Source organism: Oryctolagus cuniculus, chromosome 11 (genome assembly GCF_051225735.1).
Source record: "Oryctolagus cuniculus isolate XC-2025 breed Fujian yellow rabbit chromosome 11, ASM5122573v1, whole genome shotgun sequence".
Taxonomy (NCBI): Eukaryota; Metazoa; Chordata; class Mammalia; order Lagomorpha; family Leporidae; genus Oryctolagus; species Oryctolagus cuniculus.
In genome coordinates this window covers 38738018-38754312 of record NC_142877.1, presented here as the reverse complement: position 1 = coordinate 38754312, position 16295 = coordinate 38738018, and the positions used below count along the sequence as shown (strand labels likewise).

The 16295-nt window shown below is 42.2% G+C and overlaps 1 protein-coding gene across 2 annotated transcripts in view; it reads left to right on the top strand.

The window, feature by feature from the left end:
* SEL1L2 (SEL1L2 adaptor subunit of SYVN1 ubiquitin ligase) overlaps window positions 1-16295 on the top strand; it is a 70875-nt gene that overhangs the window by 42166 nt on the left and 12414 nt on the right. For both annotated transcript variants that reach the window (XM_008256367.5, XM_051846208.3), the window contains exons 10-14: window positions 4952-5014; window positions 5581-5668; window positions 10281-10429; window positions 11592-11757; window positions 11865-11939. In XM_008256367.5, the coding sequence (XP_008254589.3) occupies window positions 4952-5014; window positions 5581-5668; window positions 10281-10429; window positions 11592-11757; window positions 11865-11939 (541 nt within the window). The remainder of the gene's footprint in view (window positions 1-4951; window positions 5015-5580; window positions 5669-10280; window positions 10430-11591; window positions 11758-11864; window positions 11940-16295) is intronic.

The following is a 16295-nucleotide window of genomic DNA, read 5'->3' as shown; positions in this document are numbered from 1 at the left end:
TGTCAGATAAAACTTAGTAGACTACTCTGAATCCCCTTAATGCACAAAGAGTGTCCTCAACCCAACACCCATCAGCCTGATGTTGGCAAATGGCCTTGATAAACTCTATTCCTGAACAATAGGAAGCATTTTGTTGTCCCGCAATTCCATACTGCAACACTAGCAGTAAAGATGTGCTCAAATCGGAATATTTTCAACTGTTCTCAGTTTTTAAAAGCCTGCATGCTGCTTTAGGAGCCTATTTATAAATGACTAGCACCTCTGAGCTGCTGCTATTGTGGTGTAAATTACTGAGAAGGATAGTACCCAGCTCCTCTCCCTTGTAATTTACATGAAATTGTTGCTTGGCAAGACAATTATCTGTAGTACCAGTAGATTAGGAGGATAAGGGAGAGCAGACAGAAAAAGAGGTAACAGAGGAAGATCTCATATAATCTGGCAAATAACACTTATTTATCATCCCAAAGGAATAACATCAGGAAGTTGGATGCATAAATTAGCTCAGATCCCAAGTTGTTCAGGCTCTGCAACTGGCAGTCATCTGGGCTACGTATGTTCTAAGCCTGACCTACCTTCCTTTATGAAAGAATCCTGAAATTGTATTTGAAGTGATTATTCTGATCATTATTAGGTGGACATGGCCTCTGAGTCCTCTGGACAGTTTGCTATATTTCTCATGCATAATCTTCTTTCACTACTTTTTAAAATAAACTGCTGCCTTTTAAATTTGTTTTAATATTATATAGGGATACTTCAAAAGGCTTATGTTAATTTTGGTGCAAAAAATTTTGGAATCCATGTATAGTTTTTCATCCATGTGAGCTTTTTGATGGCCCCTTCATATTAGTACCAGTGACACAGGACAGTTGGGAACCCTGCATGTCCCACACCCCCACAGTCTCAGGAAGGTCCTTGGCTTAAGTAAGCCAACAAACTGAAAGCAAGAGAGTTTTATTAAAGAAAGTGGCAAAGAACAGGCTACTCCACAGACAGAGCAGCAGCACTATGTGCTGTTGGATTTCTACATTACAGGGGCCAGGAAACGTAAGTTTCTAGGCAGAATATTTATTTTATTTCTGGGAAAAGGTGACTGCCAGAAATTAGGGATCCATCTCTTTCCTCTCCTTATACTGTCATGTCATAGATTACCATGTCGACTGTAAACTGTCATGGGGCAAGAGGGAGTGTTTTTTGTTTTTGTTTTACTGTACTAATAATGCATTTCAATGAAAGTATAATGTGGCTGAGGTCAGGTGTGGACACCATGTTGGATCCAATTGATTTGAACCAGTTCCATTGCCTGAATCTTAAATTAGTAACCTTCACATCAAAATCTGTATGTCCAATTTTTTCTTGGAAAATGGCAAGAGCTGACAGTATGAGGAGCAGCTGTTACCTTTAGATGGGGCAGTTGCTCTCTAGTTTACCTCAATCTTCACCATTGTCTCCGTTGTCTGCCTTAAAGTACTAATAATACTTGCATGGCTCCTGGAGGTTTCTGAGTTGGCCATGTCTACCTTAGTGAGTTCTAAATGCATACACTGGCCCTTATGCAGATGGTGAGTAATCCAACGAGCCCTTGGTTTCCCTGGCACTCTCTTAGAGAGAAAGCAGTTTGTGCCCACTGTTCTCACTTTCTCCTTCTTTCCCTTCTTCCTTGCCTCCTGTCATTCACCTTTTCTTCCCTTCCATTTTTCTCTACATCTTAATGAAGCGAGTTAGAAGAAGACAGATTCACTAGCCATCACACTAGGCCTCACAGCTGCCCGAGAAAAGTGACCCAGGGCTCCTAGAAATCCCAGGTAGAAGTGGTCAAGAAAGAAAAGAGAAGAAGATAGCAGAGTAGCAGAGTTATGTTACCTGTTTTAATGCAGATGGACTGTCCTTAAGAACTCTTACAATAGTGGGTCCTTGGATATGCATAGGCTCAAAAGCTGGAGTCTTGAACCATTTTTTTTTTAAGATTTATTTATTTATTTGAAAGGTAAAGTTACAGAAAGAAAAAGAGAGAGAGAGAGAGAATCTTCCATCTGCTGGTTCACTACCCAAATGTCCGCAATGGCCGGAGCTGGGCCAATCCTGAAGCCAGAAACCAGGAGCATCTACTGGGTCTCCCACATGGGTGCTGGGGCCCAAGCAGTTGGGCCATATTCTGCTGCTTTCTGAGGCACATTAGCAAGGAGCTGCACCAGAAGTGGAGCAGGGTCCGGCGCCGTGGCTCACTTGGTTAATCCTCCGCCTGCGGTGCCAGCATCCCATATGGGCACCGGGTTCTAGTTGCAATTGCTCCTCTTCCAGTCCAGCTTTCTGCTGTGGCCCGGGAGGGCAGAAGAGGATGGCCCAAGTGCTTGGGCACCTGCACCCACATGGGAGACCAGGAAGAAGTACCTGGTTCCTGGCTTCGGATTGGCGCAGTGCCGGCTGTGGTGGCCATCTGGGGAGTGAACCAATGGAAAGAAGACCTTTCTCTCTGTCTCTCTCTCTCACTGTCTATAACTCTACCTGTCAAATAAATTAAAAAAAAAAAAAAAGTGGAACAACTGGAACTTCAACCGGTGCCCATTTGGGATGAGTTTGAAATATATATTCTTCATTTATGTGATATTTCTGTGTCACTGAAGAGTACTTTGATTGTTTCCACAATAACTAAAATTAGATGATAGGAATTTTGAAGAAATTTCTATCAGAATTTAAGTTCCTGAGAAAATACTATAAACCTATAAAACATGCTAAATGAAAGTGACCAGGTATGGTTCCTTACTCAGTGGCTACAAGGTAAAAGGCATGATAGGATGTGGAAGGGAAAAGTAAGTTTTCCCAGAGTGAGCATTTAGCCTGGTGGTTATAGATGCCTGCCCACTTAGGAGTGCCTGGGTTCGATACCCTGCTCAGGCTCCTGACTCCAGCTTCCTGCCAGTGGAAAGCCTGGGAGGTGATGGCTCAGTAATTGAGTTCATGCACTCATGTGGGAGACCCAAATTCAGTTCCTGGCTTCTGGCAATGGCCTGGCTCAGCCCCAGCTGTTGGAAGTATTTGGGAAGTGAGCCAGTAAATGAGAATGCACTCTCTCTTTTCTCTCTCTCCCTTCCCACACACTCTATGACTCTCAAATAATTTTTTTTTTTATTTTTGGACAGGCAGAGTGGACAGTGAGAGAGAGAGACAGAGAGAAAGGTCTTCCTTTTTCCGATGGTTCACCCTCCAATGGCCGCTGCGGCCAGCACACTGTGGCTGGCACACCGTGCTGATCTGAAGCCAGGAGCCAGGGGCTTCTCCTGGTCTCCCATGCGGGTGCAGGGCCCAAGCACTTGGGCCATCCTCCACTGCACTCCTGGGCCACAGCAGAGAGCTAGACTGGAAGAGGAGCAACGGGGACAGAATCTGGCACCTGACTGGGACTAGAACCCGGTGTGCCAGCACCGCAGGCAGAGGATTAGCCTATTGAGCCACGGCGCTGGCCTCAAATAAATTTTAAAAATATATTTTTAAATTTAAGTGAGTTTCCCAGTTGAAGAAATCACTTTCAAGGTTCATTCTTCATCCAGAATTGATATGTTAAATATCAATATAAAGATATGTTAAATAATAAATAAGCCAAATACTCTCTTCTTTAGAATAGTCAGAATACTAATATGGAAAACAGCAGGTCAAGCCATCATTTGGGATGCCCACAACCCTTTTTGGAGTCCCATCTGCACTTCCAATACAGCTTCCTGCTAATGTGTGCCCTGGAAGACACCAAATGATGGCTTAAGCACTTGGGCCCCTGCCACCTGCGTGGGAGACCTGGATTAAATTCTTAACTCCTTAATCTGGCCTGGTCCAACCCTGGCTGTTGCAGACATTTGGGAAGTGAACCAGCAGATGGAAGATTTTTCTGTCTCTCCCTGTGGATATAAGTAAATAAAGAAAAACATGATCATTTAGCATCTGAAGAAGAAAACATGGGTGATGTTATAAACAGTCAAAATGGAATAAAGCAATATATACCAATAAAGCTTTTCTTTTTAAAAGAAACTATTTTATTAATTTGAAAGAGTTACAGAGAGAGAGAGAGAGGTCTTCCATCCCACTGGTTCACTCTCTAAATGACCACTACAGCCAGAGCTGAGCTGATCTGAAGCCAGGAGCCAGGAGTCTTCTCTCAGCCTCCCAAGCAGGTGAGGGGCCCAAGGACTTGGGCCATCTTGTACTGCTTTCCCAGGCCATAGCAGAGAACTGGATCAGAAAAGCAGCCGGGACCTGAACCGGCACCCATGTGGGATGCCCGTGCTACAGGCTGGGGCTTTAACTCACTGTGCCATAGCTGCGGCTCCCAATAAAGCTTTAACTAATTGTCGTGTCTGGATTGAAACCCACAAAGAATCTCTAAAATATTATTTGGTAATTTATGTCAACCTCCTTTCAACAAGGTAAGTAGCAAGTGTCTGAATTAACTTCCCCCTGTGAAAACACCTATTCATCCTTCAAGACCCAACTCCAGTGTCACTACCACTGACAACTCAAGCCCTTTCAGTTCCTAACCTCTCTGGGCAGTTGAATGTTCCCCCCTCTAGGTGCTCATAATACTCTCAGTCTGTTTCTGCTTTAGGACTTACCACAGTTGCCATGACTTTAGGAAATCTAAAACCTCTCCAAAGCAGGGATCGTTGTTTACTCATCTTTTACTTCTTGCCTCCTACCTTTGCCCAATGGAGTCACACACAAGTAAAGTACTAAATAAGTGTTGGATGAAATAATGAAAATAACACTTTCCTTTCCTTCTGCTCTGTCCAGTCAGAGAGGTTAATGAAAGTGTGAAAGGAGAAGCAAGAGAGGGTCAGAATAATGTGCCAAGTACTTTGAGTAATCTCTTACTGGGCACATTTCAAGTATTTTGAATGATTTAGCAGCAGTTTTCTTTATTATGATTTCTTCCGGAACTTTATTTGGATTTTAAAAACTCTTCTAGGGCAATGCAATTGGTCTTCATGGACTTGGTCTTCTCTATTTTTATGGAAAAGGGGTTCCTGTGGTAAGTTAAATAATTTAATTTTCTTTTCCATGTGTTTCTTGCAATTTATAAAGTAAAATTCATGGTAATTCATTAGTTTAAAGGAATTAATCTATATTACCTGGTTTGCTAGACTATTATATCTGATAAGAGAATAAATAATCCAGTAAAATCGTTGTCAGAGGCACATAGAACAAGCTTAGGATAGGAGTAGCAAAGCTAATTATATCTTAGAATCATAGATTCTATGTAACCTTAGAAATCATTTATCCCCTGAAGATTCATTAATAGAGAATTTTTTCTTCTTAGTTTAACCTTTGTCTTTTGGGTGACCTTCCCTTAATGTGCAACAAAACCTGTCAATGTAGAAAAAGACATAATTTACAGTGAAAATGAAATAATTATCTCCTAATAGAACCTAACATAATAATAAAATAAAATATATAGTATTTCTCGTACTGTTTTAATTAGCCTGAATCACATAGGGCATTGATGACACTCTTTTTTTGGGGAAAAAAAAAGGAAGGTAATTGTTACCATGGAGTTATACATAGAACTTTGAATAATACAGTGTAATTATCTTGCAGAATTATGCTGAAGCACTTAAATACTTTCAGAAAGCTGCAGAGAAAGGATGGCCCAATGCACAGTTCCAATTAGGCTTCATGTACTACTGTAAGTGCTACAAATATGACTGCCTTATTTAGAGTAACATACATATTATTAAGTCTGCTCCTCTGGTAACAAAAATCAAAGGGCTGTTGTGGTTTAGATAAAACAAGCAGCAATTTGAAGAGGAATTTGAAGAATAAAGGAAAGAACAGCAGTTGACAGGAGGGGACAGGGAGGTACAGAATCAGGAAGCTTACTTGTTAAAGAAAGGTGGTTTTTGTTACCTATGATATTCAGTGCACATAACTGGAAGCAAATATGAAACTCACAAGGTCAGTCTTAGGAAGGTTTGGGAGGCATCAACATATAGGTGCTAGTAGGAGTAGCTGAGGTTGCAAAGAGAAAAGAGAAAGAGTGTAGGAGGAAAGGAGGAAAGAACAGTGTGCCACGGTCAGTGTCATAGTGAAAGGATAGGTAGAGGAAGAGCAGTCACCATAAGGAATGAAAAAAATGGTGAGAGGAATAGGAAAAAATAATGATCTTTTTACAAAATGTTTTAAAATTTTATTTAAGTTATGTGAGTTTCATGTCTTACATGTGTACAGATTTAGGAATATAGTAATACTTCCCCCCATCCTCCCTCCCACCCAGACTCCAACTCTTCTTCTTCCCCTTCTTACATACCCACTCCTAACTTTTACAAAGATCTATAGATCTATTTTCAGTTTAGTTAATGATTGTAGAGTTAACCCTACACAAAGTAAGAGTTGAAGAAAAAAAAATACTTTATCAACAGAAGAGACAAGAACTATAAACAATCATTGAATCTTAAAATGTCCATTTCACTCCAATACATTATTTTTTAGGTACTCTGTTAATTACCTCGGATCAAGGAAAACATAAGATATATCTGTCTTTCTGGAACTGGCTTATTTCACTAAGAAAAATAATGATCTAAGAGTGTCAAAGGAAGTGGAACTTTCAAGAAAGAGTGAATGAATGAGCAGCCCCCCTGTGAAATGTAGTGAGAAATTCAAAGTTTTTTGTTTATTTATTTTGTTTGGTTTATTTATTTGAAAGTCAGAGTTACACAGAGAGAGGAGAGGCAGAGAGAGAGGGAGCGAGAGAAGAGAGAGAGGTCTTCCATCCACTGGTTTATTATCCAAATGGCTGCAACAGCCAGAGCTGCACTGATCTGAAGCCAGGAGCTTCTTCCAGGTCTCCCACGTGGGTTCAGAGGCCCAAGGACTTGGGCCTTTTTCTACTGCTTTCCCAGGCCATACATAGCAGAGAGCTGGATGGGAAGTGGAGTAGCCACAACTAGAACCGGCACCCATATGGGATGCTGGCATAACAGCAGCGGCTTTACCCATTACTCCACGGTGCCAGCCCCTGTTTTGCTTGGTTTTTAAAAGAGGGTAAAAAAAGGATACATTATCCATGAGACTTGGCAATATGGAGAATATTGGTGAGGTTACTGGACTGGTTAGAGTGCAAGCCATATGACAGTCAGTTAGGGTGTGAATGGAAGATGAGGAAGTAGATGAATAAAAAATATTATTTCGGGGCCAGCACTCCTGGCTCCTGGCTTCAGATTGGCACAGCTCAGGCCATTGCGGCCAACTGGGGAGTGAACCATTGGATGGAAGACCTCTCTCTCTCTCTCTCTCTCTCTGTCTCTCCTCTCTCTGTGTAACTCTGACTTTTAAATAAATAATCAATCTTTAAAAAATATTATTTCAAAAAGAAAAGGAGATAGATGGAATTGCTGCTCGAGGAAGATAAAGAACAAAGTAGGAGTTCACTTTAAGATGGTGAGAGACCAGAGCATAACTATAATTGAGGAAAAGAGGTTGAGGCTCTGGGAAAAGTTGAAGATATTAGAATCTAACTGGGCCCAGGTAGGTGAGAACAGTCTTGAGGAAGAGGTGAGATTTCTCACCCTAGAAAACTGGAGAAAGGGAGGAAGGCATAATTCAAATGTTAATATGAAGGATTGGAGAGAGAGAAGTGAAAAAAGGCAGTGCAGGGTTCTCCTCAATGATCAAGTAGGTACAAAGTTGCTTTCTGAGAGCAAAGGTACAGTACTTGGAGTAGAAAGTCTCAGAGAGCCATGTAGGTTTGTAATAATCTTTGCGGTGACTGAGAGGGTGTGGCCAAGACAAGTATAAGGACATACCTGAACATACCTGAGTATCCCCACCAAGTCTTTCATGTCAGAGGTGGAGCCAGGGCAGCAGCCTACTGCATCATCAAGGAGATCAAATCTGGTCCCAGAGGTCAGTTGACAATTTTTTAAAGATTTATTTATTTATTTAAAAGACAGAGTTAGAGAGACAGAACAAGAGAGAGAGAGGTCTTCTATCCACTATTTCATTTTCCAAATGGCCACAATGGCCAGGGTTGAGCCAGGCTGAAGTCAGGAGCCTGAAAACTACATCTGGTTCTCCCACATGAATAGCGGGGCCCAAGCACTGGGCCATCCTCCACTGCCTTCCCAGGCACATTTAGCAGGGAACTGGTTTAATAGTGGAGCAGCCAAGACTTGAACCTGTGCTCGTATGGGATGCCTGCTTTTGCAGGCAGCAGCTTAATCCACTGCTCAACAATACCAGCTTCCAGCTGACAAGGTTTATAGTGACCAGTAGGAGAATCTGTTTTGTACTGTCACAGGGGTTAGGATGTGCCTAAGATGGCCTTGTGCCTCAAGTTCATTCCAAGTCATGGCTCAGGATCTATCAGATTTCTCAAACTTCTAGAATAGGAGCTGTAGTACTGTGTAATATGTATTAAATCTTTTTGTGTTTTAGTCATTGAGTCCTCTCAACACATTGAGGGAGCGTCCATAATTTATAGATGAGCAGACTGAGCCATGTTGATGTCAGACATCTTATCCAAGAACACATAGTTGGTGGAAGTGAGATTTAAATTCTAGCAATCTGCTTCCAAAGTTTTGCTCTTAGTCACTACATGGCACTGTCTCTAATAGGCCATCAAATGTTAGAGCTGGAAAGGAATTTAAAGACCATCTAGGGAAAGCTTCTTTCTTTTGCAAATGAAGTGCCTGACAGGCCTCACTCACAAAAGGAGATAGGATGAGAAAAAGAGATAGGATGAGAATCCCTACTGCTGGGAGTCTGTGATTCTCTGACCCAGTGCCAATGCCTCTCCTTGCTCCAAGCATGATTTGGGTCAGAGCTGGGTTTCCTGGAGCTAGGATTTGCCTGCTCTATGCTTCATGGTTGTAGCTGCAAGGAACTTAACTGGTCTCCTGGTGTAGAGATATGTCAAAGATGGCCAGATGATCCTGGGGTGGAGTGGGGGTCTTTTGTTCCTCAGAGACCACTACTTCTTCTCTTTTTCGTTTACTTTAGTTGTGCCATATTGAAGATATGAAGGTACTGCCAAAAATTGTGGGGAGATGGGCACTTAACCTAGTAATTAAGATGCCTGTGTGTCATAACAGAGTACCTGGGTTCAATACCCAGCTGTAGCTCCTGACTATAATTTTCTGCTAAGACATCGGAGACCTAGAATGAATTCCGGATTCCTGGCTTCAACCTAGCCTACCCTGGGTCTTTGAGGTCTTTTGGAAGTCAACAATAAATACATGGGACCTCTCTCTGTTCTCCACTCAAAAAAATTTTTTTTAATTTTACTAAATTTATTATGAGGAAGATATGCATGTCTTTCAAAAATTTGAGGACTAGAATCAACTTATCTTTTAACTACATTATTCCATAAACTTCTCAACATAACCTCATGTTTTCATGAGAATAGTGTTTTTTTCTTAGTTTTCCAAAAGGGTAAAGATCATATATTTCAGGGCCAGCATTGTAGCATAGCAGGTAAAGTCACCACCTGCAAAGCTGGCAATCTATATGGGCTCCAGTTTCCCAGCTGCTCCATTTCTGATCCTGCTCTCTGCCAATGGCTCAAGAAAAGCAGCCAATGATGGCCAAGTGTATGGGCCCCTGCTACCCAGAAGAATTTTCTGGCTCCTGGTATTGGCCTGACTCAGCCCTGTCCATTGCAGCCATCTAGGGAGTGAAATAGCAGTTGCAAGATCTGTTTCGGCCTCTCTCTATAACTCTGTCTTTCAAATAAATAAATAAATATTTAAAAAAAATAAAGTGTTATCTATTTATTTTAAAATGCAGTTACAGAGAAGGAGGGATGGCAGAGAAAGAGAGAGAGAGAGATATCTTTCATCTGCTGGTTCCTTCCTCAAATGGTCAAAACAGCCAGATCTTGGTTGATTTGAAGCCAGGAGCCAGGAGTTACTTCCAGGCCTCCCGCGTGGTGCAGGGACCCAAGCACTTGGACCATCTTCTTCTGCTTTCCCAGGTGCATTAGCAGGGAGCAGGATTGGAAGTGGAGCAGCTGAAACCTAAACTGGTGCCCATATGGGATGCCAACATACCTGCTACCCCACACTGCTGGTCCCTCAAATAAATTAATAAATCTTCTTTAGAAAAACAAGATTGTACATTTCCACATATTTACTTATAACAAAACTCAACTTTTCACCCTCAAGTAGTGGATTTTGAACACCTTTACTAGGGGTTGGTTTTCCCATCCTATTTAAGCTAGCAGGCATTCACTATGACTATTATATCCATAGATTATAACATAAAAAATAAGATGAATGACTCAAAATAATCTTAATTTTCAGCTGGCTCTGGAGTCTGGAAGGATTATAAACTCGCCTTCAAATATTTTTACCTGGCATCTCAGAGTGGGCAGCCCCTCGCCATTTATTATCTGGCTGAGATGTATGCAACAGGAACAGGAGTGTTAAGATCATGCAGAACTGCTGTGGAGGTAAAAACTGGGCAGTTTTTAAAGTACTTTTTTCATTTGTCACACAGAGGAGGTAATAGTATCCTTAAACTGATGGTGCCTTTGATTTTATAGATATTACCTCTTTTCTTCCAGTTTGCAATGTGAATGCTGACATCCTCCAGAGAGGATAAACAGTGATGTAACTCTGGGAAAAGGAGAAAGGAAATGATCCCCGCCCTGCCCTGCACCCCCCTGCAATCCCCGCATTTGACTTTTCGTCAAGGGCAGAGTTTGCCTCAGAATTCAGTTAAGGAGCTCTGTTTTAGCTTTCAATCAAATCACCAGAGAAATTTGGCACTTCTAGTGGGACTGAGAGATGCTACTTGGGAAAGGCAAGGCTTGATGTAGTCTAGAAGATGTTGCCCACATTTCCCAGAAAGCAAGGTCCTTATGTTTTTGATGATTTGGATGAAAATGGAGAAAGTGTATTCTTTCAGCATGAGCCAGTGATGTATGTTTCAAAAGAATGCTTTTAGGACCTTAATGCCCTTCATTGATTTATTAAACATATCCGCCACACCAATATAAATACCTCTGTGTTGGGATCTGGTCCTTCTGAAACTCATTTCAAAAGCTGACAGCTAATAATCTATCTTTAGATTTGCTCCTTCGCCAACTTCCTAATGAATTATGTATGGCTAAGCTCTTCTGGTTACATAAGGGCTATTCAGCTCAGTTGACATTTGTCCCCGTGGAGCTCTGCACACCTCCCTTGCGGTTATGTCACCTACACCCTCAGGCGCTGTCTTCCCTTCATTTTCTCCTTTCACGTCAGCTGTGGCCTTGCAACTTGCCCTTGCAGAGCAGCAATGCCCAGAAAGGCCCTTAAAAAAAAAAAAGAAAGAAAATGTAAGTCGATAACATTTCTGTCCTGCCAGATAGCCTCCAACCCAAGAAAGTTTATCACAACCTTTAAAATAAGCTGAGGAAATTCCACACAAGAAAAAAAAATGCACTGAAAATTTCTGTGCCTCTGAAAAAAATGAACTCCTCACCCTAAATAATTTGCAAACACCATGTTTTAGACCTAAAATCCTTGCCTGAACAGCCAGCAGGAGCTGAAGATTGATTTCATTTATCATTTACTTAAGATGAAGTATGTTGGCTAACTACTCTGCTTGATTTCTCTTCCCACATACAGCTTTATAAAGGTGTCTGTGAACTAGGCCACTGGGCTGAGACATTCCTGACAGCTTACTTTGCCTATAAGGATGGTGATATAGATTCTTCTCTTGTTCAGTATGCACTGCTTGCAGAAATGGGGTATGAAGTAGCTCAAAGCAATTCAGCATTCATTTTGGAATCTAGTAAGATAAGTTAAAATTCTCTGCAATTTTCCAATCATACATATGCATATGTGACTTTACTACAGAGACATTTTAAGCCTTACTAATGGAATGTCTCCTTTTTTTAGAAAAGGCTAAAATTCTTGAAAAAGAAAAGATGTATCCAATGGCACTTCTCCTGTGGAATCGAGCTGCCATTCAAGGTATAGAACCTAGATAAAAATAAGCACAAACCTGGTTCCCTGTCCAGAACGATTCATCTGATTGGATTCAGCTATGTTCCTGGGCAGATAGGTACGAAGGGGCAGGATATCAAGTAGGTGACATTTGAAACTACACTAATGTTAGACATCATTTCCAGGAACTTATTTTCTTCATTATTCTTGAGGTCCCTGGCTAAGCAAACCATAGGAATTATTCAGGAGTTTTTTGAAATACGGCAATTTTACTCAAGAAACCTGTGTTTTTGTTTTTGTTTTTTTTTTTGTCTGTCTTTAGTAAGTTATTTGCTGAGTTGTTTACTGAAATAATCTGAGATGTGACCTATATCTCAATTAGTTAATAGAATTATTTATGTATTTGAAAGGCAGAGTGACAGCAAGCGGGGGAAGGAGGGAGGGAGAAAGGGAGAGGTAGAGTGGGAGAGGGAGAAAGAGAGGTATTCTGTCTACTGGTTCACTCCTCAAATGCCCACAACTGCCAGAAGGTAGACCAGGCAAAACTCAGGATGTCAGAACTTCACCCAAATCTCCCATGTGCGTGGCAGGAACCCAAGCACTTGGCCATCATCAGCTGCCTCCCAGTTGCATTAGCAGGAAGCTAGATCAGAAGCATAGAGTAGCTGGAATAGGCGCTCTGATATGGAATGTGAACAATCCCAAACAATGCAAACACCATGCTTTAGACCTAAAATCCTTGCCTGACCAGTCAGCAGGAGCTGAAGATTGATTTCATTTATCATTTACCTAAGATGAAGTATGTTGGCTAACTACTCCACTATATGGCCGCCCCATAGGAGAATTATTTATGTATCTAAGACTCACTTTATTTCTCTTTTGAAAATCACATTGGTGAATACCACAAACTTTATGTTTGTATGTAAATATTAGAGTGTTAAAATCAAAAACAAACAAGATAAATGACAATACTCTCTCCCTTTTTTGGAATTTTCATGCCCTGCTTATTGGGATCACGTGTGATGAATATAAAACAGCATTGGTGGGGAAAGCAATGGAAGATGGCATTTGAGTAACTGTGTCTTTTTCTATTTTTCCCCTAAAATTATATTATTAAAAGCAGAGAGATATTGCAAAGCTGTCACAGTTGGCATTTGGATATATGAGGAACTCTCTTGCAATAAGAAAGCAATTTTGTTTCCAATTAGGTTTCTTAAAATCATCTCATGATGAGGCCAAATCATCCCTCTTCCCAGGAAGTGAATAGGATAAAAAATGATTCTCATCTGATGCTAATATGTGGCAGGGGAAATAGTTGCAGTGGTGCCTTCTGAGATCCAGCAGAGCTGGTAATGCAGCAGCAACCCATCAATGTGATTTTAGTGAGAAATTCCCTTTACAAAGGTCTATGTTTTCTAAAATGCAATAAAGACCTTATTTGGAGTGAGGAAACAATGCCAGCAATCTCTAAGCCATGGAAAATCAGCTCAACTGCAACAAAAGCGGGTTTATTCCAAGCCAGGAAATGGTGTAGAAATTACACTGAGGGAAAGAGACATAAAATGAGAGGATTTTAATATTAAACAGAATTCCCCAATATAAAAAAGTCAGGCCACTAAAAATAATTATGTGTCACCAGAGAGGTTAAGCATTAGTATCCCCAAAGATAGGGCTACTGAGTGGCTCACTTGGGATTAGGAAATCTAATAATGAAATTTTCCAGTTATTCACTGTCATGCTCCTTTTAGAAGCTGCTGCTGTGAAGAGGGTGCTGAATGGTCAGGAGTCATTCACCACACCATGACTGTGAATTGAAATACAAATCTCTTCCCTGTAAATTGATCCCCTAGGGAGCCTGTCAGAATCCCCACCTGCCCCACAGCCAGTCCTCCTCATTAGGCTAGAACTGAATCCTCACACGAACCAGCTTGTTCACTGCTTTCCATCTTAGAGACTTCAAGGATTCTGCTTATAGCTTGTAAAGCTTGAAAATGCACAGAAGGCCAGTGCCGCGGCTCACTAGGCTAATCCTCTGCCTTGCGGCGCCGGCACACCGGGTTCTAGTTCTGGTCGGGGTGCCGGATTCTGTCCCAGTTGCCCCTCTTCCAGGCCAGCTCTCTGCTGTGGCCAGGGAGTGCAGTGGGGGATGGCCCAAGAACCTGGGCCCTGCACCCCATGGGAGACCAGGAGAAGCACCTGGCTCCTGCCATCGGATCAGCGCGGTGCGCTGGCCGCAGCGGCCATTGGAGGGTGAACCAACGGCAAAGGAAGACCTTTCTCTCTGTCTCTCTCTCTCACTGTCCACTCTGCCTGTCAAAAAAAGAAGTATCTGCGTTTTAATATGAGATTCTAAAAGATTATAAGAACTTCAGTATCTAGAGAAATAAATCCCATAGGAATATAAGCGATGAACTTAGCCCAAATTGGGAGAAAATTTTGAAAGGAGTCCTGTATCACTTAATGATACACTTCAGACCATACCTCACTAGGTACTTTCTGTTTTTTCTAAGTAAGGCTAAACTGTGCTAGCAGGGTTGGCTAGAGTAGAGATGAATGAGTTCATGAATGTCCTCTTATCTTTTCAACCATCATTCTCCTAGTGAATGGAACTGCAGATCCAAGGAGCTCCTTAGAGGTAATTCTAAGTGCCCTCTAAAGACTGAAATCTCATTTTTAAAACATCTCATGACTTCCTACTTGACATATCCATGTTTGTTAAAAAGTAATGTTCTAAATTATGTAACATCATGGGAAAGCATTTTCCCAAGTTTCCTACTATATCTATCCATTCATTCCATAAATATTTATCAAGTACCATGTTAGCTTTTGGACTATATAAATGATTAAGAACCTCAAAGTTCTTTTCCTAATTGCAGCTCCTAAGGAGCTCATGGAGCCATCATGGGGAAGAGAGAAAATACACTAGTCAGCAAACAAGATAATAGGGATATGTAATAAGATGGAGATGGAATAGAGGACTATCAGCATGGGGGATGAGGAGATACTTTAGATAACATAGTTAGACAAGACCTCTAGGAGATAACTGACAAAATAAGAAAGCAACATACTGGCCGGCGCCGTGGCTCAATAGGCTAATCCTCCACCTTGCGGCGCCGGGATACTGGGTTCTAGTCCCGGTCGGGGCGCCGGATTCTGTCCCGGTTGCCCCTCTTCCAGGCCAGCTCTCTGCTGTGGCCCAGGAAGGCAGTGGAGGATGGCCCAGGTCTTTGGGCCCTGCACCCGCATGGGAGACCAGGAGAAGTACCTGGCTCCTGACTTCCGATCGGTGCAGCCCCGGCTGGGGGGTGAACCAATGGCCAAAGGAAGATCTTTCTCTCTGTCTCTCTCTCTCACTCTCCACTCTGCCTCTCCACTCTGCCTGTCAAAAAAAAAAAAAAAAAAAAGAGAGAGAGAGAAAGCAACATACAATGAGGTTAGTTGAAGAGACAGGACACAGATTAGCATGACTTGTAGATCAGGAAAAGAGTCTGGATTTTATTCCAAGTGCAAAGTGAAACCATTGGGGGATTTTATACAGGGCAACAATGGGATTTGATTTGACATTTTAAAATTATCACCCTGGCTATTAGGTGGAAGATGCATTGAAAAATAGACATACAGGGCCAGCGTTGTGTCACAGCATGTTGAACCACTGCCTGCAGCAACAGCATCCCATATGAGCACTGATTCAAGTCTCTACCACTTCTCTTCCAATCCAGCTCCTGGTCTGGGAAAGCAGCAGAAGATGGCCCAAGTATTTGGGTCCCTGCCACCCATGTGGGAGACCCAAAAGAAGCTCTTGAATCTTGGCTTCAGCCTGGCCCAGCCCCAGTGGTTGTGGCCATTTGGGAAGTGAACCAACAAATGGAAGACCTCTCTCTATCTCTTTGTTTCTTTCTGTCTCTCCCTCTCTCTCTGTAGAGAGAGAGACAGAGAGAGAGAGAGGTCTTACACCCGCTGGTTCACTCCCCAAATGGCCAAAATGGCTGGAGCTGAGCCAATCCAAAGCCAGGAGCCAGGAGCTTCTTCCATGTCTCCCACATGAGTCAGGGACCCGTGGATTTGGGCCATCCTCCACTGCTTTCCCAGGTACATCAGCAGGGAGCTGGGTCAGAAGTGGAGCAATCAGGACTCCAACCAGCACCCATATGGGATGCCTGCACTGTAGGCCAGGGCTTTAACATGCTACTCCACAGTGCTGGCCCCACTAAATCTTTAGAAAAGGAAAGTAGACATAGAGCAGTTTATGGAGTGGGTATTATGACACAGCAGTTTAAGCCACCATTTATGATACCCACATCCCATATCAGAGTCCTGGGATTCAGTTCTCCTTCTCCTCATCCTCCTCCTCACTCCTCTTCCTTACACACTATGCCACAATGC